We start from the raw sequence: 27,533 nt of genomic DNA on the forward strand, positions 1-27,533 counted from the left end.
TACTGCATTATAGAATGCTGTAGATAAGCCCTGAAAGGCGGTGGCCGCATCTTATAGCAGCAAAAACAGGTGACAGGTTCCCTTTAACAATCCTCCACTAGATATGGCAGACTATAATTTTATTAAGATGTCTAGAAAAGAAGAAAAGACTATACTTTATTTTTTATACTAGTAGAAAATTAACTCTATGATTGCTATAAGAAAGTTAATACTCTAATAATATGTATGTACTCTAGTGTGCATGCCAATATACTGTCGTCTCCAGTATCCAGCGCAGGAGAGTCTGAAGAGCGCTCTTCAGATTCTCCAGGTCACACTGTGCTCTGCGTGACCTGAAAGTGGCTTTTACAACAAAAATCTATGGAGTGTCAGAACGAGGCTCCTTAGAATCACATTGTAAAAGAGACTTTTGTCTCATGCATAGAGCAAGCAGGAGAGCCTAAATAGCAGTGATATCACTAAGAGCATCCCTAGATATTGGAGAAGACGGTGGTAGGGGAGTACATTAACATACACACACTATCTAAGGCCGGGTTCACATTAGCGCTCGGGGGCTCTGCAGAGGGATGCATATTTCCTTCATTAAGCCCCGCCTACCTCCGCATACTGCATGCGTCCTGCCTACCTATCTTTAACACTGTGTACGCAGGACATGCGGATGTGTCGTTTTGAAGCGCCCGCCAACCGCACAGGGACGCAACATGTTGCGTTCCCGTGCGGTCAGTGGGCACGTCAAAACGACGTATGCGGACGCATGCAACGCATGTCCCTGCGTACCCAATGTTAAAGATAGATACGCAGGATGCATGCGGAAGTACTAAGCGGAGCTTAAGGGAAGATGTGAAGTAGGTGGGGCTTAAAGGAGGAAGTACGCAGCCCTCCTCACTCTTGCCAAACGCAAGTGTGTACTTAGCCTAGTGAGAAAAAAAAAAAGTTAATGGAAGGTCTTTAACAAAACCTCAAAAGTTCATTCTTGAGCAGATTGGCTGAATACTATTCCAACTCCAAGAGCTGCTCCCCGGGATCTTAGGACAAACACTCACTGTTGTCAGATGGGAAGAAGTGTTCGCATTTTAAATGGCTTGAGGCAAGTATTACCAAAAACTCGACATTGCCAGGATATACCACAACAAGATCATAGGTGGCGGTTCATCCTCTGAACCCTCCACCTATCTTTAGAACTAAAAGGGCAACACAGTGTAGAGCAACATGATACTTGAAGGAACTTTGTTGCAGTCATAAGTAGAGAAGAGCGTATTTGTTCGGATTCGGTTTTTGCAATATTCGTAGAAAACAGCTGAACGTCATTAAAGTCAATGGGCGTAGAAATTACCGAATATGTTCGGAACTGAACAGAAGACAAACATTCGGCACGAATAGTGTTCGAATATGGCCCGAATATGTCAAAATCAGATTCGGGGACGAAATCCGAACAAACTGGCTCATCTCTATTCATAAGTACAGCTGTGTAAGAAACCGATTTCACATGATTCCTTCATTCTAAAGAATGATCATCTACTTTGGAGGGGGGCTGCTTTAATGACATGATGCAGTGTGCAGCCGTACATTCTAGTTGACCTGCATCTGGTCTACCGTTGACCAACTATTAGTTAAAGAGTTTTGCCAAAATGTGTCTATATTTTCTTAATTTTGTTTGTTTATATGAACAGATTGTGACACACAAAGCAATACACTGATGCTACTGACAGAATATTGGAATTTATAGTAAATATGGATAGCAGGTAATTATGCCATGTATACATTTGCTCCTAGTAAGAAAATACAGTGTCTTGGAATAATAACCCATTATTTCAATGTAATTCCTCTAAGAAGGGAGAAAACTGCTGTCAGGAATCAAGAGGCAATGTGATCGTACAGTGCAAACAATCTAAATGCGGCTTGCTCCACCTAAAGGAAAAAATAACACAAATGGGTAAGGGAATAATTAGAACATGAAAAAAAGGAGATTTCAATACCCATATAAAAATCCCTACAGAACAGCCGGGCATGGAACAGATTGCTTCGGAGACTCAGTGCACATCCATCTGGCAGAACAATGTTGAAACTTGAATTAAAAGCATAGTGGAGGGAATTATCTTGTAGTTAACACTTTGCATCTCTCTCACATTTCTATACCAGATTTTGTTCTTTTACTTCGACCTCCGCTTGCTGGAGCGCACTGCCATGGCATCAGGGAATGCACGGGCTTGTATTCAGTCATCTACAATATACATTACTGAACTACATTTGGTGAGGGTTGCTTCTACAGGACGGAGCTGCCCTTATTGTGTGGATAAAGCAGTTAGTTTACCATTCTCATTGCTATAGTTCATCAGCATGCCACAAAAGACAGTCATGAGCTTCTCATTTGCTGGATCTGTTAATGCGCATATTGACCGTATATGGTCAACTACAATTTGTGCACCACCCGCTTGGTCAACCGCTCGCCTGCCCTCATCTGGAAACAAACAAAAAGGCACATTAAAAAACAATAGAAAGCATCCCAACCACCCTCCCTTCCACTTACACACTATACAATGTATGGGAGGGCATCAATCTTATATGTTCTAGCTGATAACATAAAAAGAAAAGCATCTTACAAAGTATCGTACAGCTAAAAGGTCCTACGATTATAGTCACTGTCCGCTCTGAAATATACTGGATATTACTGAAGCGCACGTCTCTAATAAATATATAATGCACGAAGCTTGTGTGTGATAGAAACGATAACATCAAGTCATTACATAGCGCAACTTTGTCTATCAGTGACTACCTGACTATTAAGTCACTTTCTCCCCAATGCTGCTGCAGTTTAGTTACTGCCAAACTCCTGGAAGAAATTAAAGCATTGCTTTTCTAAGTGCCGCTCATACCTGTGAACCTACAAGGTACACCAGACGAAAATACAATAACATTTTTCAAAAGGTGGAGGAAATGTACTGGCCCAGTTGACACGGTGGTAGGAGAGTCATTTTTGGACTTTTTTTTAAGCCATTAAAGGGAATCAGTCAGCAGGTTATTGCTATGTAAGCTGAGGACAGTATGAAGCAGGGGCTGAGATCCAGATTTCAGTGATGTGTCACTTATTAGGCTGTTTGCTGTTTCTATACAATGAATGTTTTATCAACAGGGTATTATCACTGCCTGGACAACAGCTCACCTGCGCCCTGGTCGACCACGGTCCGACCACGCCACTTCCCCTGATAAGCAGCTTACCCTCAATAGAAAATGTACACCGAAAGCTGTAGCGTTTGCAGGGTTAGCTTTTGAGCTTTGCTACATGGGCAATTTGAAAACGCTTTGCTATCTTCTTATAACTTTTCCTGCTTTGTGGGCTTTACCCATGTTCAGAGTGCTAGGCAGCTACTTAGAAGAACTCATGGCTGCTGTTTTTTTAGGCACAAGGTTCGAGGAGGCAGGGTTTTTATAAAGCTGGGAAATTTGCATCACCTGGCTTTTCCTAACGATAATTGTTAACAAGCCATAACCCTAACAGGCTAATTAAGGTCTGCCACCTTGGTCAAAGTTATCTGTGCACATAAATGTCCAAGGAGGCCTAAACTTTCGCATAGGCCCATTAACCTTTTTATAATTTTTAAAATGTAAAAAATGACAATATAATTTATTTTTGTTTGCCCAAATTACAAATGATATGTGTCCTCTTTAACTTTCGGCCTTTTAGAGATCATTTCATCTTCAACTTGTTTAACTGTTCACAATTACAGTAATTTTGACCAGGTGTGACCAAAGTTTATGCCACTGCAACAAGTGGCTTCTCCAAATTTAACACAAAATAGTACTTTTACTGACTACTGCTGTCTCAGAATTATTCAACCCTGTTCATGCCAAGAATATTTAGTAGAGCACCTTTAACTGTTCTGACTTGATGTAAACTTGAATCTCAGCCAGACACCAGCTTCTGGCAGCATTCATGAGAAATCTTAGCCCATTCTGCATGAGCAATGGACCCCAAAACATCACCGAGCCTCCACCATGCTTCACTGAAGGGCAGGGTGTTCTTTTCAGCGTATGCTTCATTCTTCTTCCTCAAGAAAGATCTCTAATTCATAGGTATGAAAAGTTATTTCTATTACACCACAAATTAGAATTCAAAAATTTATTTGGCAAATTTATATGCTTTGAGTAGATTAATGACTTTTTGGAGTCAGCAGAGATGTACATCTTGGAGACGAAATAAAACGAAAACCAATGGATTTGGAGGGTCTTATGCACTTATTATTTTTGTCGCGGTTTTTAGCCTGTCATTATGCACATGTAAAATTATTTTTTGTGTTATGTTCCAATAAAATAAAATATTTTTTAACTCATAAATTATTTAGTAGTATTTTTTACTTAACCCTGCCGGGCTTATAAGACCCTCCAAATCCATTGGTTTTCGTTTTATTTTAGTATCCGGATGGTCTGCCATCTAATTTTCCAAGGGGTGGTACACCAGTAATTTTATTATTAATTTTAAATATATTGGTTTTATATATACCATTGAGTGAATTTGCCTCTTCTTGGTTAAATCTTGGAGACGAAGAATGGAGACCTCCAGCATTTAATGTGTACTCTAGTGTACAAACACTACACACAGTGCCTGCTGCCACCAAATCTTGCTGCCAGGGTTTTCGACCAATTGTCTCCTGAGGAATCTAGTGGCAGCCGGTAATCATTGCCTCTATCTGTAATGTCCTGGTACTGTAGCCACTTTTTCTTAATTAAACTTAGTTCTTGTAAATTATACTTCTAGCAGTATGTTTAAGAACATTAAACACCTTTGGTATCCTTATGTATTCCTTTCCTTGTTTGTGCAAGGCAGTGATCTCTGTTTTTAACTTTTGGGCCACTCTCTTGACAACCGAAACATATTCACGAAAAAAAAAAAGGCTGAAAAGGTAAAATAGGCAACAATAAATAAAAGGAATGGGATAAGATTTCTCAGAATCGCTGTCAAAATTTGATGTCTGGCTATGAATTACGTTTGCATCAGCTCATAACAGCCAATGGTGTTCTTTTAAGTACTAAACACGCTGGTCATAAAGGGTGTTTAATAAAGTGACATATTGAGTTGAATTTGGAGAAGCCCTTTGTTTTATTAGTTGAGTTGAGCCATTTATATTGTTCTTGACAGGTTCATTGCAAACGGCAGAACGTTTGTAAATTTTACCAAAAAACATAATTTGCAAGGGCTTTGAATAATTCAGTAGTAATTCTATAATTTATTAAATTCAGAGAATCAGATCTCCTTATACAGGTATATTCTAAAATTAAAATCACCATAAAATTTGTGACCTGAAAACACGATGGTGGAAAATAAGTTTAATGCATAAATAGTTTATCAGTCAGATTGGTAGTGGAGGCCATTCTGCCTGGCCACTCGGCTTTCTGACATCTTCCCCAGCTTCCTTATACCAAGCCCTTTCATACCAGTGCACATTATTACTTGGGAATTCTCCATCCATCACATGCTTGCATGGGAACACCTTATTGTTGGCTGCTTCTTTCCCACATCATTCTGCAGTGCTACTTCAATTACTAACAGACATGTATTACTACTAATAAATGGCAAAAGAGAAGAGTTTACTGCGCAGCTTGTTTTCTTACTATGCAGTGTGTGTGACATTGTGCTTAATTTAATGCAGATCATAGCAACTTAAAATACTCCTTCTCCTTTTAATTAATGTGAATTTTGGCATATGTAAGCCTGACTTATTTCTGGAATACCTCCATGTTCCAGGCTTCTTTTAGTAGATTTTGGCAGCAGTTTATCTAATTTATGCACTTCTCATTAGTAATTGTGTCACCACCAATACATCTACAGTAGCTTTACTTACTATGTTTTATGCTGTTATTCTATGTATTCTTTGTATCTTTCTTTTCTTTACCCTCTACACTTTTGAGTTTTCTTATATAGCATCCACAGCACTGTTTAAAAATCACGTCTGCCACTTTAAGCTACGCTTGGTATTAGAAATGTTGCCATCGCCTTACGAAACTAAAGAGTCAAACTATAGTCTAGCGGGTATAACAGGCAACAACAAATAAAAGGACTCCATGCATAATAAAGTCCACCAAACCTGCTGACCATCTAAGGCTGTGTGCACACGCTGCGGATTAGGTGCGGATTCATCGGCGCGGATTTTGTAAAATCCGCAGGTGAAACCGCAGGACAAAAGACCTGCGGTTTTACCTGCGGATTGCTCTGCGGTTTTTCATCTCCTCAAATGGAGATGGCAAACCGCAGGAGAATCCGCAGAAAGAATTGACATGTCAATTCTTTCTGCGGATTGAAAACCGCAGATAATCCGCACGGAAAATTCCGCACCGTGGTTTTTGATTCCCATAGGGAATCATGGTACTGTACACCGCAGCAGAAACTGCTGCGGATCCGCAGCGGCCAAAACCGCTGCGGAACCGCAGCAAAATCCGCAGCGTGTGCACACAGCCTAATATGTACGGCGGCTTCCTCACTCTACCCCAACATATAATGTCAGGGAGGATAAGGATCGGGTAGTCAGAGTTTAAAAAAAATCTCAATGGATATAAGCCGCTATCAATGAAGTCTTGCAGCAACTTACTCCCCTTTCCCCACTAAAAGTACATGATGTCTTGGCCAAGAATAATGTGCATGTTTATGGAGAACTCAGAAGAAATCGTTTCCAGCCTAATTCTCAGCTAGCTAAGTTGTATGACAATAAATCTGAACTTTGTTAATTGGGAAGCAGTTGCCTTTTTATATTTTTTTTTTTGTACAATATGGTATTTGATTATGTGTGTTGTAAAATCCCAAATTTAAAGAGCATAAAGTGGAGATTTCCCCTAAAAGAACCTTTATTACCATTTCACTATATGGGTAATAAATGATACATTGCTTGGGACCCTTGCAATCACTAGCAGGCGAGTCCTCAGTGAGAGCGCTTGATTATTTCTGTAACTTCTTTGGGGTATGGAGTGGTGGTGCGCATACAAATGTGGCACCCCAGAGTCTGGTTGCCATAGTGACATTGCCTCCCTCTAAGAGGTGATGTCATGCCTGGAGGCAGGAGGGGGGTCCCCATGCCAGGTAACACAGGTTACATGACAATTCCTGCTGCAGGTCAGAAAGGGGAGCTTCCTTATAAATTCTGGCAAGCAGGTGGGGTTAGTGAGTCAGTAAGAAGTCAGCTGAGAGAGTAAACAAGGGAGTTGTCATGGAAACGGGAGCAGCTGGAGAAGATGACAAGACAGTTAGAGACAGTTAAAGGGAATCTGTCACCCATATTTATTGATATCATGTAACAATATCACCCAATTGCGCGTCCCATAAGGATTCTAATAGAGCTTTTGACGACCCCGACCCAGCACCTTTGAGGCATAAATACCTTTTTTATCTTGTTGGGGATGTATGCAAATCGCTGCGGTCCGGTCCGATGGGCGTGGCTTAGTCGCCTTCTCCCCCCCCCTCGGCTTGCTGCACGTAATCTTCATCTGTGAATAGCACAGATAACGTTGGTTTCCGCGCTTGCGCATTGTTAAGGCCACCGGCGCCTGCGCAGTATGGTTTGCCCAGCTGTGGGCGAAGCATATAATCGTTACTGCGCATGCGCCGCATTTTCCAGCGCGATCTATGCCCCGGAAGTCTTCACATGCAGGACACACTACCAAGGCATAGACCACGTTTCCAGAACCGGAGCATTCTGGCCATCAGGTCAGACTCAGCGATCAAGATCCTTTAAAGTACCGCTCCAGCGTTTGTTTTTTCAATTTCACCACTGGAGTGGTGCTTAAAATCCAAATCTCCTGCCCCCTGTCTGATACTCACCTTCTGTCGTTTTCATCTGTTTTCTCCGTTGTCCAGTCCGTCTCCTGCAGTTTGTGACCTGCCGGCTGCACCAGCATTTCACAGAGCGAGCCGAAGGCAACTAATCAGTGAGGCCACTTGTTCTGGCTCAGAAAGACTTGCACTGAGAGCTTGTATCATAGCCCAGAGTGCTTACAAAGGTTCTGGCCCCAGTTATAGCTTTACGCCAGACCAGGGTGGTCCCCTACCTGTACGATATTTTGGACAAGGCACCTTCCTTTACCAAAAATCTAGAGCTTTTCAAACTGTTCTGGATTCCCTGGAACAATCCTGAAGGATTTGTCAGAATTAGTCATCCAAACCATGATCAGGGCAAGGAAGTCCTCATCGCCGCACATTCATCACCGAACTTGGAAGACCTACTTTCACTGGTGTGAGCCTTCAGGAATTTTTCTAATGTCCTTTTCTCTCTAACTGTACTGCTCTCCTTCTTACAGTTGGGGTTAGAGTCATGGTTGGCACTTGGTTCTCTCAAGTGACAGGTGTCCGCCTTAGCTGTTTTATTTCAAAGAGATGTTTCTTCAGGGGTAGCACACGCTAGACCACCCTATCGGCCTCCCCTTGATCCATGGGACCTTAATCTAGTTTTTGAGGCTCTTTCGTCTCCATCATTTGAGCCCTTCAGATTTCTGTGCTTCATCTTGCTTATAAAGCAGCTTTCCTTATAGCCCTTATCTCTATTAGGAGAGTATCGAAGTTTGCAGCTCTTTCTTGACAAGCTCCTTACCTTAACCTGCAAGATAAGATGGTGTTTAAACCTCTTCAGTCCTTCCTACCCCAAAGTTGGTTTCGGCTTTCCACTTTAACAAGGACATTTTCTTGCCTTCCTTTTGACCTGCCCCTTCTCACCCTATCGAGAAGGCACTGTACAAATTAGATGTTGTTAGGGCTGTACGGTGCTATTTATCAGCAGGTACACTTCTAAAGCAACTATTGCTGAATGGACTAGAATGGACATCATTCAGACCTATAAGGTAAAGGCCAGGGCGCCTCCTTTTAGGGTTAAGGTATACTCTATGCTGGCGGCAGAGGCATCCTGGGTAGTTCGCCACCAGGCATTGGTCCTGCAAGTCTGTAAAGCAGCTACTTGGCCATTGGTACATACCTTCTTCAAGTTTTACAGGTTCCACACCGTTACATCTTTGGATGCAAGTCTTGGCAGGAAGATTTTGTAAGCGACAGTTGATCAGACTTCAGGCTGAGAAAGAGTGAAGAATTTGGTGGTAACAGTATATTATTTTCCCACCCCAGGGAAAGCTTTAGGAAGTCCCATGGCTCTCTGTGTCCCACAATGAAGCGACCGAGAAGTTTAGATCTTTGATACTCACCAAAAAATCTGTTACTCGATAGTCTTCAATGAGGACCATAGCACCAACCCTTAGCTGCCCAGTTTGGCATGCATTTATGTTCTTATGCTTTAATGGTTTTTTTGGGGGTTTTTTTGCTTCCCCTACTGCTTTTTCACTTAACAGAGGGAGCCTGGTGCTAGCAGGCAAGGTATAGTCTTGCTGGGGAGGAGCAAATTTTTCATTTAGACTGTAATAATAGTGTCAGCTCCAGGTGGCAGAAGAATATCCCATGGTTCTCTGTGTCCCCAATGAAGACTATTGAGAAACAGTTTTACTGTGAGTAACAAAAATCTTAATTTTACCTACTGAATGGGAATAGCAATTGCAGGGTTTTGAGACTTTAAAAGCATTACATTTAATTAAGTAACTGGATTTTTGTGATTTAACTAAAGTAACCCAAACTGGGAAAATTGAAGTCAGATATCCACAACCATAGAAGCTGTGGCTATGCCTTGTGAAATAGTTATATACCATTTAGGCTATGTGCACATGTTCGGAATTGCCGTGGAAATATGCATGCAAATTCGTATGCGATTTTGCCGCGAAAAACAAGCGTTTTTCGCTTGCAGAATGCTTGTGCATTTCAAGTGATTTCAAGCATCGCTTGGAAATGTGACTGACAGGTTGGTCAAGCTAGTGTGACCAACTTTTTTACTATTGATGCTGCCTATGCAGATAGGATGTTAAAAATAACAAAAAAAAACTTAAAAATATTGTTATTCTCACCTTCCGATGGCCCCTGATCTGCTCTGCGGCGCTCCCGGCATCTTCCGGTCCCAATAATGGGAGTAATGAGAGCGTGACGTCATCAGCGGTCATTCGCGCAAGCATTACTGGGACAGGAAGATGCCGAGAGCGTGGGGAGAGGCGGGAAGGACTTCAGGGGCCACCGGAGGGTGATTATGTCTCTATTTTTTATTTTTATTCTATTTTTTACAGGGGTATGGTACCCAGGGCATGGAGGACAGTCTCCTCTCCTCCAGACCCTAGGTACCATCCGCACATGGAGCGCTCACTTTACACAAGTTGGGCATAGCCACATGCATAAAGTGAGCGTTTCAATGCAATCCTATGGGTGCGGAATCGCCGCGATTTTTGCAAAAAGAATAAGCATGTTGCGTATTTTTCCGCTATGCGATTCCGCAGCAGAAAAATCCGCAGCATTAGCACAGCATTACGGAATCCCATAGGATTGCATGGGATGCGTTTTCGCGGCGATTCCGCAGCAGAAAAACGCCGCGAAAATGAAAAAAAAAAATGCAACGTGTGCACACAGCCTTAAAGTTTGTTATGTGGCTTATTTTTTTTTATTTTTATCTCTTTTACATTGTGAATATATCAAGCTACTACAGATGCTGTCAAAGTAAAGCTTAGGCTCAAGTATCAAAAAATGGATGTTCTTCTGAGATAATTCCAGAAGTCAGTACAAAGTGACAGGTGCCTAAAGATCAATGAGTCTATGAAACAATATGGGTACAAGACAAAGTATCTGATGGAACTTATTTTATATAGAAAAATGAACAGCTCAATAATCAGTAAAGAACACCAGGCTTACAGGGCCCATGACCTTTTAATATAATCTGTTTCGGAAGTGGAAAGCTATAGATTTATCATATACTGTACACTCTGGGCTGGGAGTTCCTAAGGCTCTGTGCACACGCTGCGGATTCTGCTGCGTTTCCGCAGCGGATTTGGCCGCTGCGGGTCCGCAGCAGTTATTGCTGCGGTGTACAGTACCATTATTCCCTATGGAAATAAAAAAACGCTGTGCAGTTGGTGTGGATTTTTCCGCGAATTGACATGTCAATTCTTTCTGCGGATTCCGCTGCGGTTTGCCATCTCCTCCATAATGGAGATGAAAAACTGCAGGGCAGAACCGCAGGCCAATCCGCAGGTCTTTTGACCTGCAGATTTACCTGCGGATTTTACAAAATCCGCGCGGCCAAATCCGCACCCCAATCCGCAGCGTGTGCACGTACCCTAATAGTTCTTCCTCTATAACAGCCATAGTTGGCACATGAGGGAACATGTATAGTGGATCTGCTATTTTTACTAGTCGATTTATGTGGAACATTTAAAGTGTATCAGGCCGTGAAAAATATATCAGCACAACAATGTGAACGAAAGGCATCATCACTTTTTGGAAGAAAGCTACAACACTAGAAACTGGCATCTAAAGAGGAAATCAAAGAGGACCTCTCATTTCGATGCTGATTTTGCCACCCAGAACATGAGAGCCTCTTGATGCCCCTTGGGGCAATTTCCAACCACCCTGTTTGCCCCCTCTAAGGGCCCCATAGTAGCCACATCATCTGTCGCTAAGATTTCTAAGCCTTTGCCTAGTTTACCGATGAATATACTGAATTGTGGCCGATTTACGAAGTGGGTAGGGTTCATATAAAATGGAACGTGGCTGAAAATGTGCTTTATTTACTAAATTTGTAGCATTTATTCTCTCTAAGCTGTCTAAAGTTAATTTAATATTAAACGTATTGCTTCAAATTCTTATTTGGTTAAAATTGCTAAGTGATTGAAAAAACAAGCAACTTTGCAATTTACTTTTTGTTAAAAAAATCTTTTCTGTTCTCAATTATGAAGGGATTTTTAGTTTTGTAGTGTACAGCTTGTTGTCTAGGTTACCGACTACCTTTCATTCTTGGAGTGGCTGGTTACCTAGGTAAGGAGAGCGCACCGTTGGCAGGCTCAATGCTCTGAAGCTGGTGACATCACTGGATCTGACCAGCCCCAGTCCCTCTGCACTTCTCCCATGATGACGCTGCTAGCAGACCTGGGCAAGTGCATAGCTTGTGCCATGATGCCACAGGTATAAACTGTCAATATTCAAGAGTGCACTGCCCTCTAAAAGCAGAAAGCCGCTTCGCCAGAGGACTGCACTCCTGAAGACAATGAATTGAGGCAACCCCTTTAATAAATATGTTTTCATATTCACACTTTTTTAGACACAAGAGTATTTTTGAGGCAAAAAAGTACCATAAAAAAATTGGATATTATCCAAAATTACTGCTACACTGCTTACCGGCAATTCAATAAGAGACCACATCTGACAAAAATAACTAAAAAAGTCAATATGTCAAAATATCATCTCCATTCATTTACATGAGTACCCTAGGTAAAAGAATTCTCAGCGCCGTATCTGAAAGCGTTTAAAGTGCTGCTAAAAGCTAAAGCCTGTGGCTGAATTATTTAGCAACCATCACCTAAATCACAGACAAGAGTGGTGCGCAGACAAATTTGCAGGAGACAGAAGTTACGGCGAGGTGTGCCCTGGAAAGGAAAAGGCAGAGGAAAATAGTCACAGCGCCTGGCATCGCAGTGGAATTGTGCACCTGCCTCTTAGCTCTGTATCAACACGTGAAACACTCACAAAAGCTGAACTGCGCCCTGCCGGGTAAAGTGGCACATTTACGTCAGAAAAGTATTGTTTCAGCTTTGTAGCTAAGAGACTGATGAACATCCAGCTATGTGAATTAACATACTGGTCTCAGTGGGAAGAAGAGAGATTAGATGCGGTGCAGCCCATGTCCATGCAAGGGAATGGAGGAGGTTCATCAGCAGAAATGCAGCTGCTAGAAGTAGAAATACGCAGAGAATACATGTGGAAGCAAACTGATTAGATCACATGCACTGGTCACCAACACTCATGCACGTAGAAACAAGACATGAAGATAACAGAGTGGGTTAATATGTCCAAGCCATGTGCACCACTTACTGCTTATGTTGGTACCCACTACCTGATAGACACTACGAAGTTAGCCAAACTGGACCAGAAGAAAATCTTCTCCGCAAAGTGGTTGTTAAATACTATATTCCCCAATGTAAAGTAAAAGGCGCATATAGTCAACTCCCTCACCGGATCTCCTCTGACATTGTTATGCTATGTGAACATCGCAGTCAATCGGCAGACGATAAGCGGCTATGCTCACACTTCCATCTAACAAGCCTCGGACATCTCAAGGAAGTATGAGGACAGCAGCCCACTAGCATCAGCGGCTTGTTATGCCACGTGAGCACTGCAGCCAATGCCACACGAACCATAGGATAAGTGCCAGTACGGGAGGTAACATTTTTATTTTACATTGGGGAATGTATTATTTAGAAAGGGATATATCCAAGTGGTGGACAAGCCCTTTAATATCCCATTTAAAGGGAACCTGTCACCAGGTTTTCCCAATATATAGTACGGCCAGATCCTGTACGGCCCCTTTTACAGCATTCTAATAAGCCGTATGAATGTCCCCAATTCCCTATGCAAGGCACCAAAAAGAGCTTTTAGTACACTCACAGAAGATGTGGTCTAATCCGATGGGCATCTCTGATCTTGATCCGGCACCTCCTCTCTTCTTAAGAACACTGTCCTCTTTCACTGCTTTATATCGATGACGCATCCTACGTCATCCACACAGTAACCCCCCCAATGTGCTCCTGCGCAGCCGCACTTCTCTCTGCCCTGCTGAGACGCATCATCCACATGAAGCAAAGAAGGAGGATGGCGATCAAGATCGAAGAGGCCCTTAGGATCGGACCGCGTTGACTGCAAGTATAACAAAATTTTCTTTTTGTGTCTTGTTTAGGGAATTAAAGACATTCATACAAGAGGCCTTAAAGGAGCTGGTCCTATGTTATATTGGGAAAACCTAGTGACAGGTAGAGTTGAGCGAATTTGTTCGGGTTCCCTCTTATTCGGCAATCTATAGCGCCTACTGAGTAAGCTGCAGAAGGAACCTTGCTTCCTGGATTGCGCCGGCTGATCAGATGACCGCAGCTGCATATGTCGTGGCTGTGTCAGTCACATCACATGCATGGAGAGCCTGTGTGTTGGGCTCTCCATACATTTGCTGTGACTGACAAATGCAGCTACGGCGCTGATTAGCCAGCGCAATCCAGGAAGCAAGGTTCCTTCTGCAGCTTACTCAGTAGGCGCTATAGATTGCCGAATAAGAGGGAACCCGAACAAATTCCCTCAACTCTAGTGACAGATTCCCTTTAATTAGCCAAACATCACAGAGTGTATTATTATCGCTACACCAGTCAGCACCGCCCGACTTTTTTGTAAATGTGTTGCCAATCACCTCCCTACAAATTTTCAAAAATGTTTGTTTAGAAAACTATTCCAGCTCGTAGTTCAATTTTCTAGTGTAAAAGTAGACCACAGATGGAGGTGGATCTCTTAATAAATTAAGCAAATCTTGTGCCAGTGGGGTTTTTAGCATGAAATACCAGTCTTGATAAAATTCCCCTCATGCAGCCTATTTTATTGACTCTCTTTAACATTGAATGAGGGCTCCACAACAATTGTAAAGTAGAACAGTCCATTCTTGATTATTCTCCAATTATACATATATCTCTGCAGATCCCATGAAAAGGTTTTCCATTAAAATACTGCCAGTAAAAACAGTTCTGTAAACCCTATATAAGGGAATGGAGCAGTGGCTGAGTATGTGTACCACCGCCCAATTTCTGAACCCCCCCATGATAATACATTTTATCACCCTTGCACAGTGAAGTATTCAGTGGGAAACCCATTAACATTTTGATGGGATTCTCACTGGGTCTCTAGCTCACTTGAACTGAATTTGGGCTTAGTACATATAAAACTGAGACAAATAATTATTACAGAAATCAAACATGATGTACTTACGACTATCGTAACAAATGTTTCCAAGGGCACGACCAGTTTGTAGCAAGATTTCCTGATCTTTGCAATTTAAGAGCTGCACCAAAGGTGGAATCAGTCCTGCGTCCACACATGGGATGCGCAATTGTTCTGAAAATTAAATACGCGATGCCCATTTATAAATTACATTAACAAGAATTAACAGGTTAGAAACTTTAAAGGTGATTTATGCGGGCAATTTCTAACAGTGCCACAGAAGAGGAAGAAATCAATGACTATTTAATGGCGGAGGGTTCTTTAAATTTTAATGTAAATGATTCAGTCCCTCATTGAATTAGGATATAAATCAAGCTGTATAGCTAGATTAAGTACAGCAACAATAAAAATGGCCTTAAGTAAAAAACTCAAATAGATTACAATGTGACTGAGGCTCCGGCCAAGACAAAATATGGAAAAATACAAGCGTTTGGTGGATGAATAAAATGTCTGTGTCACAAACTAAAGGTAAACTGAAATAACTCTCTCTACATACGAAAATTAAATGAAAATAAATTAAAACATACTGACAAATGAGGTGAAAAACTGAAGCTGTTCCAGCAGTTAAAGTTCTCTTGGAAAACCTCACCATTTTTTGCTATTTCGGCTATGATGTGAGCTATTTTTGCTGTGCATGAAGATTGTGAATTCAAAAGAGTGGCAAAGACTTGAAGAATCCCGCTCTGAAGGATTTTTTCACTGCTCTGTACATCTGAAATTAAAAAAAAAAAAAAAAAAAAAAAATCAATATTCTACTAGATTAATACAACTCTTCATACAGACTAGGCGCCATGCTGACAGCACTTGTCTTGTCATTATACCAATACAGGAGCAGCTCCTTAAGATGGATTTAAAGACCGCTTGCACACATACATACATACATACACGCAAACACACATCAACATACTTCAAGAGCAAGAAAGAATTGCAGAATTATGGAAATCAAACGGTCAATAGACATGTTAACGATATGCAAATTATGAAAAAAATTGGAAAACATTTTCAAAAACATCTCGATGTGTTCAAAGTGTTCCAGGAGTCATTTTTTTCGGTGACAGGACAATTGTGTACAAGATAATTGTGTACGGACTATTGTGTACAGACAATTGTGTACAGGCCAATTGTGTACAATGACAATTGTGTACAAGGCAATTGTGTACAAGGCGATTGCCCTGTACACAATTGTCCTTGTACACAATTGTCCTTGGACACAATTGGCCTGTACACAATTTTCTGTACACAATTGTCCGTACACAATTATCTTGTACACAATTGTCATGGAACCATTTTTTTCAACTCAAAAACCCTTCGTCATATATTGCTTGTGCAACTGTGAGCAGCCTGCACTGCCTAAACGTTCTACCATGGCATACAGCATCTCTGGACTTGTCTCCCATCAAGTACATCTGGGACGTGATCCTCTTATATATACAGTCATGGCCAAATGTGTTGACAGCCTAGAAATTGTTTCAGAAAATGAAGTACTTTTCCCAGAAAATTGTTGCAATTACACATGTTTTGTTATATACAAGCTTATTTTCTTTGTGTTTATTGAAAAACAAAAAAAATGTGGGTAAACAACTTTCAAGCACATGATGCTCGTTCAAACTCACTTGCAGCAAGTAACAGGTGTAAGCAATGTAAACATAACACTTGAAATCTGATAAAAAGGGGACAAGTTGACTCAAAGAGAAGAGAACTGTGAGGACTTGAGAAATTGTTGGACAATATCAATAATCTCAAAGTTACAGGTCCCTCTCCAGAGATCTTGATGTTCATTTGTCCAGGGTGCGCAACATTATCAAGATGTTTACAACCCATGGCACTGTAGTTAATCTTCCTGGAAAGTAGCGACAAACTGATGAAGGTCGCAACGCAGGATAGTCTGGATGGTGGATAAGCAGACTCAATCAAATTCCAAAGAAATTCAAGCTGTCCTGCAGGCTCAGAGAGCATCAGTGTCAGCGCAAACTATCCGTTGACATCTGAATGAAATGCTATGGCAGGAGACCCAGGAGGACCCCACTGCTGACACAGACACAAAAAAGCTAGACTGCAGTAAGGCAAAATGTATGCAAGACAAAATACTTCTGGGAAAGTGTCCTGTGGACAGATGAGACCAAGATAGAGCTTTCTAGTAAAACACATCAGTCTAATGTTTACAGAAAACAGAATGAGGCCTACAAAGAAAAGAACACAGTACATGCAGTCAAATACGGAAGAGGAAGGGGGTTGTCTTGCTGCCACCGGGTGCCTTGACTGTGTGCAAGGCATCATGAAATCTGAAGATTAAATTTCAAGTAGTTCCCAGTGTCAGAACCTGTGTTTACATCTTATGTCATGGGTTTTTTCAGCAGGGCAATAAGCCCAAACATAATTCAAGAATCACCTAGAAATGGATGGAAACAAAGCGCTGGAGAATTCTGAAGTGGACAGCAATGAGTTTGGATCAAAATCCCTTAGAAAACCTGTGAAGAGCTCTTAAAATTGATGTTGGGAAAAAACACTCTTCAAATATGATGTGCAAAGAAGCTTGTTAATCATTATGGGAATTGATTGACTGCAGTTATTTATTCCAAAAGGTGTGCAACCGAATATTAAAGTTGAGGGTGCCGGTAAGTTGGAAAGCCAAACCTCAATCCCTCAATTTCACTGACTCCCGACTGACTCCACAGCACAGGTCACTACTGAGCATGTACATGAAATGCAGCACAGATTCATCTCAACTAAAAGCCCAGATTCATAGATCAGGGACAGCACTGAACTACTGTATCCAAATTATTACATATTTTAGGAGTTGGTCCATTTTATATCGACTTCACCAATATGGACACAGACTCCACAGCCTGAAAGTGGCAACAATTTTGTCTGGCCCTATTTGGGGTTTTGTGTCAAATTTGCTTTTTTTCCCTATTGTGTGTTGTTCCAATACACACAATGGAAATAAACATGTGTATAACAAAACAAGTGTAATTATAATAATCACACAAACACAGCAACAGACTGGGGTGGCAGATATTATTGACTATGCGGCGCCTCTGTTCAGCTAAATGCGAATATTACATCACCTGCTTTCACAAATTTACCTCAACTTCTATAGAATGATAAACTAGGTAGTTTGATCAAGGAACGAATTAATGAGATGATGCTGTTGTCTGTACAAAGTGAATTAAAATGCATGGTACCAACTACAGTCATGGCCAAAAGTTTAGAGAATGACACAAATATTATATTTTCACATGATCTGCTGGCCTCTGGTTTTTATGTGTGTTTGTCAGATGTTTTTATCACATACAGAAATATAATTGCAATCATATTATGAGTAACAAAAGGTTATATTGACAGTTAGAATGAGTTAATGCAGCAAGTCAATATTTGCAGTGTTGACCCTTCTTCTTCAGGACCTCAGCAATTCTCCCTGGCAGGCTCTCAATCAACTTCTGGATCAAATCCTGACTGATAGCAGTCCATTCTTGCAAAATCAATGCTTTTATTTTGACTGAATTTGAAGGTTTTTGTTTGTCCACCCGTCTCTTGATGATTGACCACAAGTTCTCAATGGGATTAAGATCTGGGGAGTTTCCAGGCCATGGTCCCAAAATCTCTATGTTTTGCTCCCTGAGCCATTTAGTTATCACCTTTGCTTTATGGCAAGGTGCTCCATCATGTTGAAAAAGGCATTGTTGATCGCCAAACTGCTCTTGGACGGTTGGGAGAAGTTGCTCTTGGAGGACATTCTGGTACCATTCTTTATTCATGGCTGTGTTTTTAGGCAAGACTGAGAGAGAGCCCATTCCCTTTGCGGAGAAGCAACCCCACACATGAATGGTTTCAGGATGCTTGACAGTTGGCATGAGACAAGACTGGTGGTAGCTCTCACCTGGTCTTCTCCGAATAAGCGGTTTTCCAGATGTCCCAAACAATCGAAAAGGGGATTCCTCAGAGAAAATGACTTTACCCCAGTCGTCAGCAGTCCACTCCCTGTACCTCTTGCAGAATATCAGTCTGTCCATGATGTTTTTTTCTGGAGAGAAGTGGCTTCTTTGCTGCCCTCCTTGAGACCAGGACTTGCTCCAAGAGTCTCCGCCTCACAGAGCGTGCAGATGCACTCACACCTGCCTGCTGCCATTCCTGAGCAAGCTCTGCACTGCTGGTAGCCCGATCCCGCAGCTGAAACACTTTTAAGAGACGGTCCTGGCGCTTGCTGGTCTTTCTTGGGCGACCTGGAGCCTTTTTGGCAACAAGGGAACCTCTCTCCTTGAAGTTCTTGATGATGCGATAGATTGTTGACTGAGGTGCAATCTTTCTAGCTGCGATACTCTTCCCTGTTAGGCCATTTTTGTGCAGTGCAATGATGACTGCACGTGTTTCTTTAGAGATAACCATGGTTAACAGAAGAGAAACAATGATGCCAAGCACCAGCCTCCTTATAAAGTGTCCAGTGGTGTCATTCTTACTTAATCATGACAGATTGATCTCCAGCCCTGTCCTCATCAACACCCACACCTGTGTTAATGTAGCAATCACTGAAACGATGTTAGCTGGTCCTTTTAAGGCAGGGCTGCAATGATGTTGAAATGTGTTTTGGGGGATAAAGTTCATTTTCTAGGCAAATATTGACTTTGCAAGTAATTGCTGTTAAGCTGATCACTCTTTATAACATTCTGGAGTATATGCAAATTGCCATTAGAAAAAATGAAGACTTTGTAAAAATTAATATTTGTGTCATTCTCTAAACTTTTGGCCATGACTGTACATGTTGGGAGGTTACTCCTGCACTGGGGCCCATCGGGGAATTCACCTGTTCCCTTGTGGGCCAATCCAAGCTTGCACATACTGTACATACATAATTCATATAGCTTGCTGTAATGTATCTTTTTGCGCTTTCTTAACGCAAATCAAAATTTTTTTTAAACTTTTTTACGTTTTCCATTGAGCTGGCACAAAATTCAGGGAATTGGATGGTCATGTAAATTAAAGGGGTTTTCCAGTTTTACAAAAGTGGCCCTTAAATTATAGAACTCTTCTATTTCAGTGCTTTGTCTGCACCAGTAAAGTCACAAAGACAGCTGAAATCACTAGCACAATTAAATTTCACAGAGAAATACTAAAGTGTGTATTTTTTAAAGTCAACCCAATTTCTATCCATAAACTGGAATGGAATCATGTAATACACAAGCTGCTTACAAATTTTGTTCAAATGTACATATTAATTGTGCAAGGGCCAACTAAGGGCAAGAGATGATCAAATCTTCATCTGTAAAGAACAGCTAGTCCTCTGCCTCCCCATACAATCCCTCATTTGCACAAAGTCAATATATTAGGGAAAAATTAAAAATCCATTAACAAACTTCATTTTTTTGATCCAAAAGATGATACAGCCATGATTAAAATAATTCATTTTTGAAACCCAGGCACATTTAAGGGTTCAACTGAGGTTATATTTTACAAATTTTGAATAAGAAAAATGAAGCTTTATGATCATTTTCCAACAGTTTTCAAGGGATTCCAAATAAAAAGGATCTATCCAAGAAGAATGTGAAAATAAGAAAAATATTGAAATGACATCTGTCAACAGATTTCACAATACAAATGGTTTACATTACAAAATCAAGGTCTTAAGGCCCCGTCTCACTAAGCGACTTACCAGCGATCCCGACACCAAGGTGTCAGGATCGCTAGTAAGTCGCTATGTGATCGCTGGTGAGCTGTCACACAGACAGCTTCACCAGCGATCAGCACAGCGATGCCGAGCGCCCGGCATCGCTGGCCATCCTGTAAAAAATAGAATCAAAATAAAAAATATAGTTATTCTCACCATCCGATGTCCCGCGCAGTCTTCCGGCCTCTCTCCACGCTCCGGTCCCAGTGATCCTTTGCATGAATGACCGCGAGATGTCACGGTCTCGCGGGATAACAAAGTCTCGCGGTCATTCGTGCAAAGGATCACTGGGACCGGAGCGTGGAGAGAGGCGGGATGGCTGAACGGGACGTCGGAAGCTGAGAATAACTATATTTTTTATTTTTTTTATTATTTTTTACACCTGATCGCTGGTCTCCCGCTGTCACACACAGCGATGCGTGCTGGCCAGCGGGAGACCAGCGACCAAAGAAATGTCCAGAGATTTCTTGCAGCGATCAGCGATACCGGCAGGGGGGCCGCTCGCTGATCGCTGTCACACACAGCGATCTCGCTGGTGAGATCGCTGTTGCGTCACAAAAGTTGTGACTCAGCAGCGATCTCGCTACCGAGATTGCTTAGTGAGACGGGGCCTTTAGACTTGGCAAGGCTGGTGTACTTTGAAAATTCAAACTAGAATGGCTGTCTACTCATAAGATACAAATGATTATTTTAGGAGTCCAGCTTGTAATATTAATCAGGTAAACTTTTAATAAGGATTGAACAGAAATTCAGACATGGATTTTTAAGTACATCATATTTTTCAAGGCTGAAAGATCTAATTAATAATGTACGCAAATTGTACTGTAAGATCTGGACACACATCCATTTTAAATCTTTAAAGACATGGCATTCAAACAGTAGCTATAGGAGCCATCACTGGCCACTACTGTCACACACAGATGTAGGCTATATAGCTGATATCTACCGTATATGGATGGAGCTCAGCATCTTAATGTAATATGATGTATAGATAAATCATTGCTTAAGGGGTTATTGTATGAGGAAGAACATTGCAAGGAGCCATTACAGACCATGTTCTCCTTGGGTCAGATTCACACATCCATCATTCACGGACTGAGTCAACAATATCATTGTTATATACGAGTCTCTTAAGTTTGGCTTACAAGACTCGTGACTTGGTCAGTACTCAGTGAATGAAGAACATATAAAACTGGTCTTAGAGAGAGGTCAAGTGACTTATAAGCAGTAGTCATGGATGGCTAACAAAGGGATTGTACCTTTCAGCTAATTCTGGCCCCCAGATGCCGTTTGTAATAAAAAACAAAAATTTGTCTTACTCGCCTTCCCCAGGTCCACCGCTGAGTCTGCGTCACTGCTCCTGGTATTTGATAGCGGTAAGGCCAGAATGGCAGCCAATCGGTGAGATCAGGGGCTCCGAGAGGGGTGATCTATCTACACGGGCAGAGCCGCAGAGTTCAATGATTGGCTGACATACTTGTGAAGCTGAAGTTAATATCAGGGTAGCGGCAGTGACGCAAGTGTGAATAGCACCACGTTTGTACTGCGATGTGCCAGGCTATGCAAAATGTCATACTGCACCAGGTCACGGCGCTACTGCCACAGTCGCTGCAACATGTGCAGAGTTGAACTCCGCAGTGTGGTCACTTCGCATATCAATCTGTTAACCAGTAGTTTGAAAGATTTCTATACCCACTTAAGTGGAATGGTGAAAGTGAACACACAACGACAGTGTTTTCTACAGCCGCGCACCCATGCTGGGACAGTGGTGTAGGAATTGCTGTACCATCAGGTTGAGGATGCGAGCCATAAAAGGCACTTGTGTAAGGTTGGCCCTGTGTAGGGCCGCCACCAGGTTTGCACAGTTATCACACACAACCTACCCTGGCTACAGGGTGAGTAGCCTCCGCATGCGTCGCTTTGACGGTACGGCGACCTGCGCCGAACGCAGTGAGTTGCATTTTGGTGTGTTCACCGCACCGTCAAAAAGCATTTGGAGGCATCCACATACATCGGCACGTCCTGCGTACCTAATGCTAAAGATAGGGTACGTACGCCACATGCAGACGTAGGCAGAGCTGGCCGGAGGAGGTGTGGCCGTGGGCGGAGCTTCACGGAGGAAGTCCGCAGCCCTCCTATACACTAGTGTGAAACCAGCCTTAGTTATCCATCTTATGGTGTATAGTGGTTTATTGTTCCATCCCCAAGAGCCCTGCAAGCCTTGGGGATTGCAAAACTTGTGGAGCAGACCCTTACACGACTCTCCCTGCAGCTACCAGAGTCGCCCAGTCATCTAGGTGTAATTCCACTGTCTATGCTCGCTCGTCCAGGTGTCATTGTTTAAATGCACTCTGGCAGACAAAGAATTTTTCAGGTAACGGTGATGTGGTCTGCGACATGTTGCTGTACCGCAGGCACATCTTTCTTAGACAAGTAATGGTGCCAGGGCAACTGGTATTGGGGGAACTGAAACGGCCATCAGCTTTTGGAAACCGTCTGTATCCATAAGGCAGAAAGTCTGCATTTCTGTGGCCAACTGATTGGAGTGGCCTTGCAATAATCACAGAGATCACAGGCAATAAGTCATACAGAAACAAGCGCTGTGATCTTAGTAGCAAATAGCTCTCAGCTGGCCTCCATCGTCCAGACAATGACACGATTGGGCTACAAACCCTCCGAAGGAGGCCGCACAATAATTAGTTCTCAGAAAAGTAATAGTGAGGGTACGGCTTATCCACATCCAAATTACAACACATGGAATATGCGCATATCACAATGTACGTTCACTGCTAACTCCAAGATAACCCTACATTACTCGCTGCCAACAACAATCCTGTTTGTAACCCAATAAATAAATGCAGGCCGATTGGATGCTATTCTTCTTTTGAGATTCACACCATCAGGGTATTCCATCCCCTCTCCTTCAGAGTAGAAGTCATATATTTGCCCACTTTTATGCGTTGCATCCACACTTCATGTCCTCAGAATTGACAAACCTTATCCTGGGAGACTTCAACAGCTCCACCTCCCCAACTGCATCCCAGCTTCTATCTCTAGCCAATTCTCGTGGCCTCGCACAACTTTCAAACTCTGAGACACACAAAGACGGAAACACCCCTGATCTGGACTTTGTCTGGTTCACTTCAATCTCCTACCTAGATGACTCACCTCTTACCTTTTGTCCCCCATGAAACTAGGAGTATAACCACAACTTAGACATTTTTAGGTGCTCCTTAAAACATGTGTTTAGGGCGGCCTATCACGTTCCCTAATCAAAGTCCTTTTTATATATAAACAGCTTATGCTATACTTCTATGAACATAATTCCCTAAACTCAAATGTACCCAAAAGGCTCATGCAATCTATATCTACCCCCCATTTCCTCAAGATGGTTGTACCATCATTGTAAATAAGCACCTGTAATTGTTGAAGTTAACGTCTGTTGAAGAGGGTTTAGTTTATGCTCGGACAAAACTTCGTCCAGCCATAAATCTAAGTCAGAAAAAATGTGGCCATCAGTGCAGATGATATCCTCCTCTTGACTCTGTGAATGTTTAGAGAAGACCTCTGATACCCATTGAATAGAATGTGTTAACAGCTCTGCAGAATGGCCCATCTGTGGTTCCTCACAGTCAGTTGGGTGCTTGAAGAGTTGTGATGTGGGGGGGAAAAAAAGGTTAATTGGGGTGCCACCACGGAGGACTGTACTGTGTGTGACGTTAAGGTGGAGGAAGAGGAGCAGAGGCCACTTGATGCAGCGCTTGCCATCTACTGGAGCACATGTTCTTTCTGGCCCTCATCTACAAAGCGTACTGTTGTACGGCCCCCAAAGAAAGGGAACAGAGTTGTCTGTCCAGTAACAGAAGTTGTAAAAATGCTGCGCAAATTCTGACTGCAGCAAAACAAACCGACTTCTCATTCCTCATATCACAACTCTAAAAAGCTATTCAGTACTTTCAATTCTTTCCTGCGTCCACCAGTTCCCTCACCTGAATACTTTGCCTCACCACCTGTGAATGTGACAATAATGTCCCACCTCATTCCAAACTTTACCACAGTCTTCATCACAAGCATATCCCACCTTTTCAACCTGTCACTAACAAGTGGTGTCTTCCATCCTGACTAAATCATACCCAGATCACACTCATCCTCAAAAAGCCCACCCTTGACCCATCCTCTGTGTCTATTGCCCAATATCATTTCTCTATGCCAAACTACTGGAACAACATGTCCATTTTGAACTGTCCTCCCACTTCTCCTCTTGCTCCCTCTTTGACCGCATACAATCTGACTTCAGACCACACCATTCCACTGAAACTGCTCTGATTAAAGTCACCAACGGCCTACTAACTGCCAAATGAAAGCAACACGAGTTTGTCCTCCTCCTTCTCCTGGACCTGGCATTTGTCACAATGGACCATTCCCTTTTACTATAGATGTTCTGATACGTTGACATTACAGACTTGGCCCTTTGTAGGATCTACTCGTCCCTAACAGACAGGACATTCAGTGTCTCCCACTCACACACCACCTCCTCATCTCACCCCCTATGTGTTGGTGTCTGCCAAGGTTCAGTCGTAGGAACAGGAACTATGCTTAGAGGGTGGACTCCCTCCCTCTTAAAGGGACAGTCCGCATCAATCTGAGGTATTCCCAACCTATAGTTGGGCGAAACCTTCTATTTAAGGCTTCTCCTCCAATGTGGAGGTGCCTGAGCTACGCTGTTAGTTTACCCTGCATGCATGCTAGTTGTCAAGTTCCCCAGGCAGTCTGTCTGCTTGTCTACTCTGTACACATCTGATCTTACCAGTCTGTGCGCGCCTACTCGTACCTGCGCTCTTCTGTCCATCAGCCGGTCCAGATCGCACCGGCCAGCACCGATCTGTCTAACACCTGGTCCAGACCTCACCTGCCAGTGCTTTTCTGTTCCTCAGCCGGTCCCATCTGTACCCATGGTCCCAGAATCCCTACAGTGTCTGCCTGCATTTTTCATCCCTCATTTGGGCCTTAGCAGCTTACCCGCTGTAGGTGGGTCAGCTGCCACATTCTGTAGGTCAGCCATGGAACAGCACCTGGTTCCACCTCTTTGCACCTCCTTGGTTCTCAGTTTTCACCTGCTGCCACTTGTCCGAGTAGGCCACCTAGTTACACTCCTTCCATTCTTTCAGAGAAATATGGAACAGTGATTCCATCACCTTGCCCGTTAGAGTCTCCATCTGCTGGGTTGGCTCTAGTGGAAGAGGTGTCGGTCCCCGCTATACTAATTCTACTTTATAGCAATTGATGCCACTTTGTTGGTGTCTGCTTCTAATTTTTGTAAATGTTCAGACTCCTGGTTGGGTCTCCTTCATGCGTGTTGCCTGTAACAGTAGGTCTCCGAAACAGTGAGGCCTCCACTTACTTGTACTCAACTACCCGTGTTACTATCTTCAAATTTTTCTGACAATAGTAGTCTAGAAAACTGATACTTGTGCCACCTGAGTGCTCCCAGCAAAGGGGCCCTACATCGATCCCTCACCTACATCGTCTTAAGGGCATGTCAGACTAAGAGATATCGCTAGCAATATCGCTATAACTTGTGACGTTATAGCGATATTGCTAGCGATATCTCTGTGTCTGATACTTACCAGCGACCCGCTCCCCCGCTGGTTATCGCTGATCGCGCGAGAACGTTCAGGATTGTTTCTCGTCGTCTGCTTCCTGTGGCGCTTCCTGCTGTGAGGACGAGCGACGCGTGGAGCCGGGCGGGAGGACGCAGGATCGCCTAGTGTGACAGGTAAGTAGCGATCCCCGTCCCCAGCGATGTCGCTAGTGAGATCTGCCTATGTGGCAGCTCACTAGCGACCACTTAGCGATGTACCAGCGATCCTGACCGCGTCATATCGCTGGTCGGGATCGCTGGTACATCGCTAAGTGTGACAGTACCTTAACTGTGACGTTCATTGGAAAGCTTTAAATGCTGTCCCAGACCCGGATACCTCATGCCTGGCTGATTGCGGCAGTTCCATGCTGCAATTTGTACCGTGGGTAAATTGAGGCAACTGTCCTGGTGTCTGTCCCTCATTTAATGTGTTTTGGCAGCATTTGGGGGTGCTCGAAAGCGTTGTGCATGCATTTGTTTATGCCTCCCATTGATGTGAATGGTGTTCGGTAATATTTGGCGAATATTCACCAAATTAATTGGTGAATATTGCAAATGCGGCAGACAATCCGAATCGAACATTGAAATATTCGCTCATCTCTACTGCTAATCTTATATTAACTCAGCAGAACATTAAAAATCAACTAAGAAGTCAAAATTAAGATCTGATACAATGTGAACTATTGTAACAAGAACAGTGCTCTACCTTCAGTAATCTGCCATGATAAAATCCAGATACACACATGAACAAATGCATCTTTCACGCTTATTAAATAACGTGTCCTCACTAAAATAAAGAGATTAAGTAGGGCTGGAGAGTGTTAGGTTATCTGCTACTACTACCAATGGAACGAAAAAGTAGAGTAATCATAGCTACTCTACATGGATTTAGTTCTGGTGTTTTGTGTAATGCAGGGACTTATTACAACAGATGTGCAGGTATCGGCATATTTAGTAGTAAGTGACATTGGGATTACAAACGTTGGCAGTGCCATTCTGTATGTCATGGTTACCGATGCAATCAAACATCCTTCTAACCACAACTCAGGATTGTGAGGGTATGTGCACGGTGCGGATTTCACTGCGGATCCGCAGCGGATTTGCCTCTGCAGATCCGCAGGCTTTGTACAGTACAATGCAATTCAATGGGTTTTCAAAACCGCAGTGCACATGCTGCAAATTTTTCCGTGCGGATTTGCTGCAGTTTTAAATCAGCAGCATGTCAATTCTTTCTGCGGATTCCGCAGCGGTTTGACACTTGTTCCATTGTCCAGGTGTCAAACCGCAGGGAAAAACTGCTGGCAAATCCGCAGGAAAATACCTGCAAATCCACGCGGAAAAATCCGCAGGTGAATCTGCACTGTGTG

The 27,533-nt window shown here is 42.7% G+C and overlaps 1 protein-coding gene across 3 annotated transcripts in view; it reads right to left on the reverse strand.

The window, feature by feature from the left end:
- The window catches only part of RAP1GDS1 (Rap1 GTPase-GDP dissociation stimulator 1), a 159,474-nt gene that overhangs the window by 61,687 nt on the left and 70,254 nt on the right, over window positions 1-27,533 (reverse strand). For 2 of the 3 annotated variants that reach the window (XM_073589746.1, XM_073589741.1), the window contains exons 3-5: window positions 15,453-15,575; window positions 14,852-14,977; window positions 2,312-2,458 (exon numbers count right to left, since the gene is read on the reverse strand). In XM_073589746.1, coding sequence (XP_073445847.1) covers window positions 2,312-2,458; window positions 14,852-14,977; window positions 15,453-15,575 — 396 coding nt within the window. The remainder of the gene's footprint in view (window positions 1-2,311; window positions 2,459-14,851; window positions 14,978-15,452; window positions 15,576-27,533) is intronic. The other variant, XM_073589754.1, reaches the window with a different exon arrangement.

This window comes from Dendrobates tinctorius, unplaced genomic scaffold, assembly GCF_039654945.1.
Source record: "Dendrobates tinctorius isolate UK_male_01 unplaced genomic scaffold, ASM3965494v1 ptg000011l, whole genome shotgun sequence".
Lineage (NCBI taxonomy): Eukaryota > Metazoa > Chordata > Amphibia > Anura > Dendrobatidae > Dendrobates > Dendrobates tinctorius.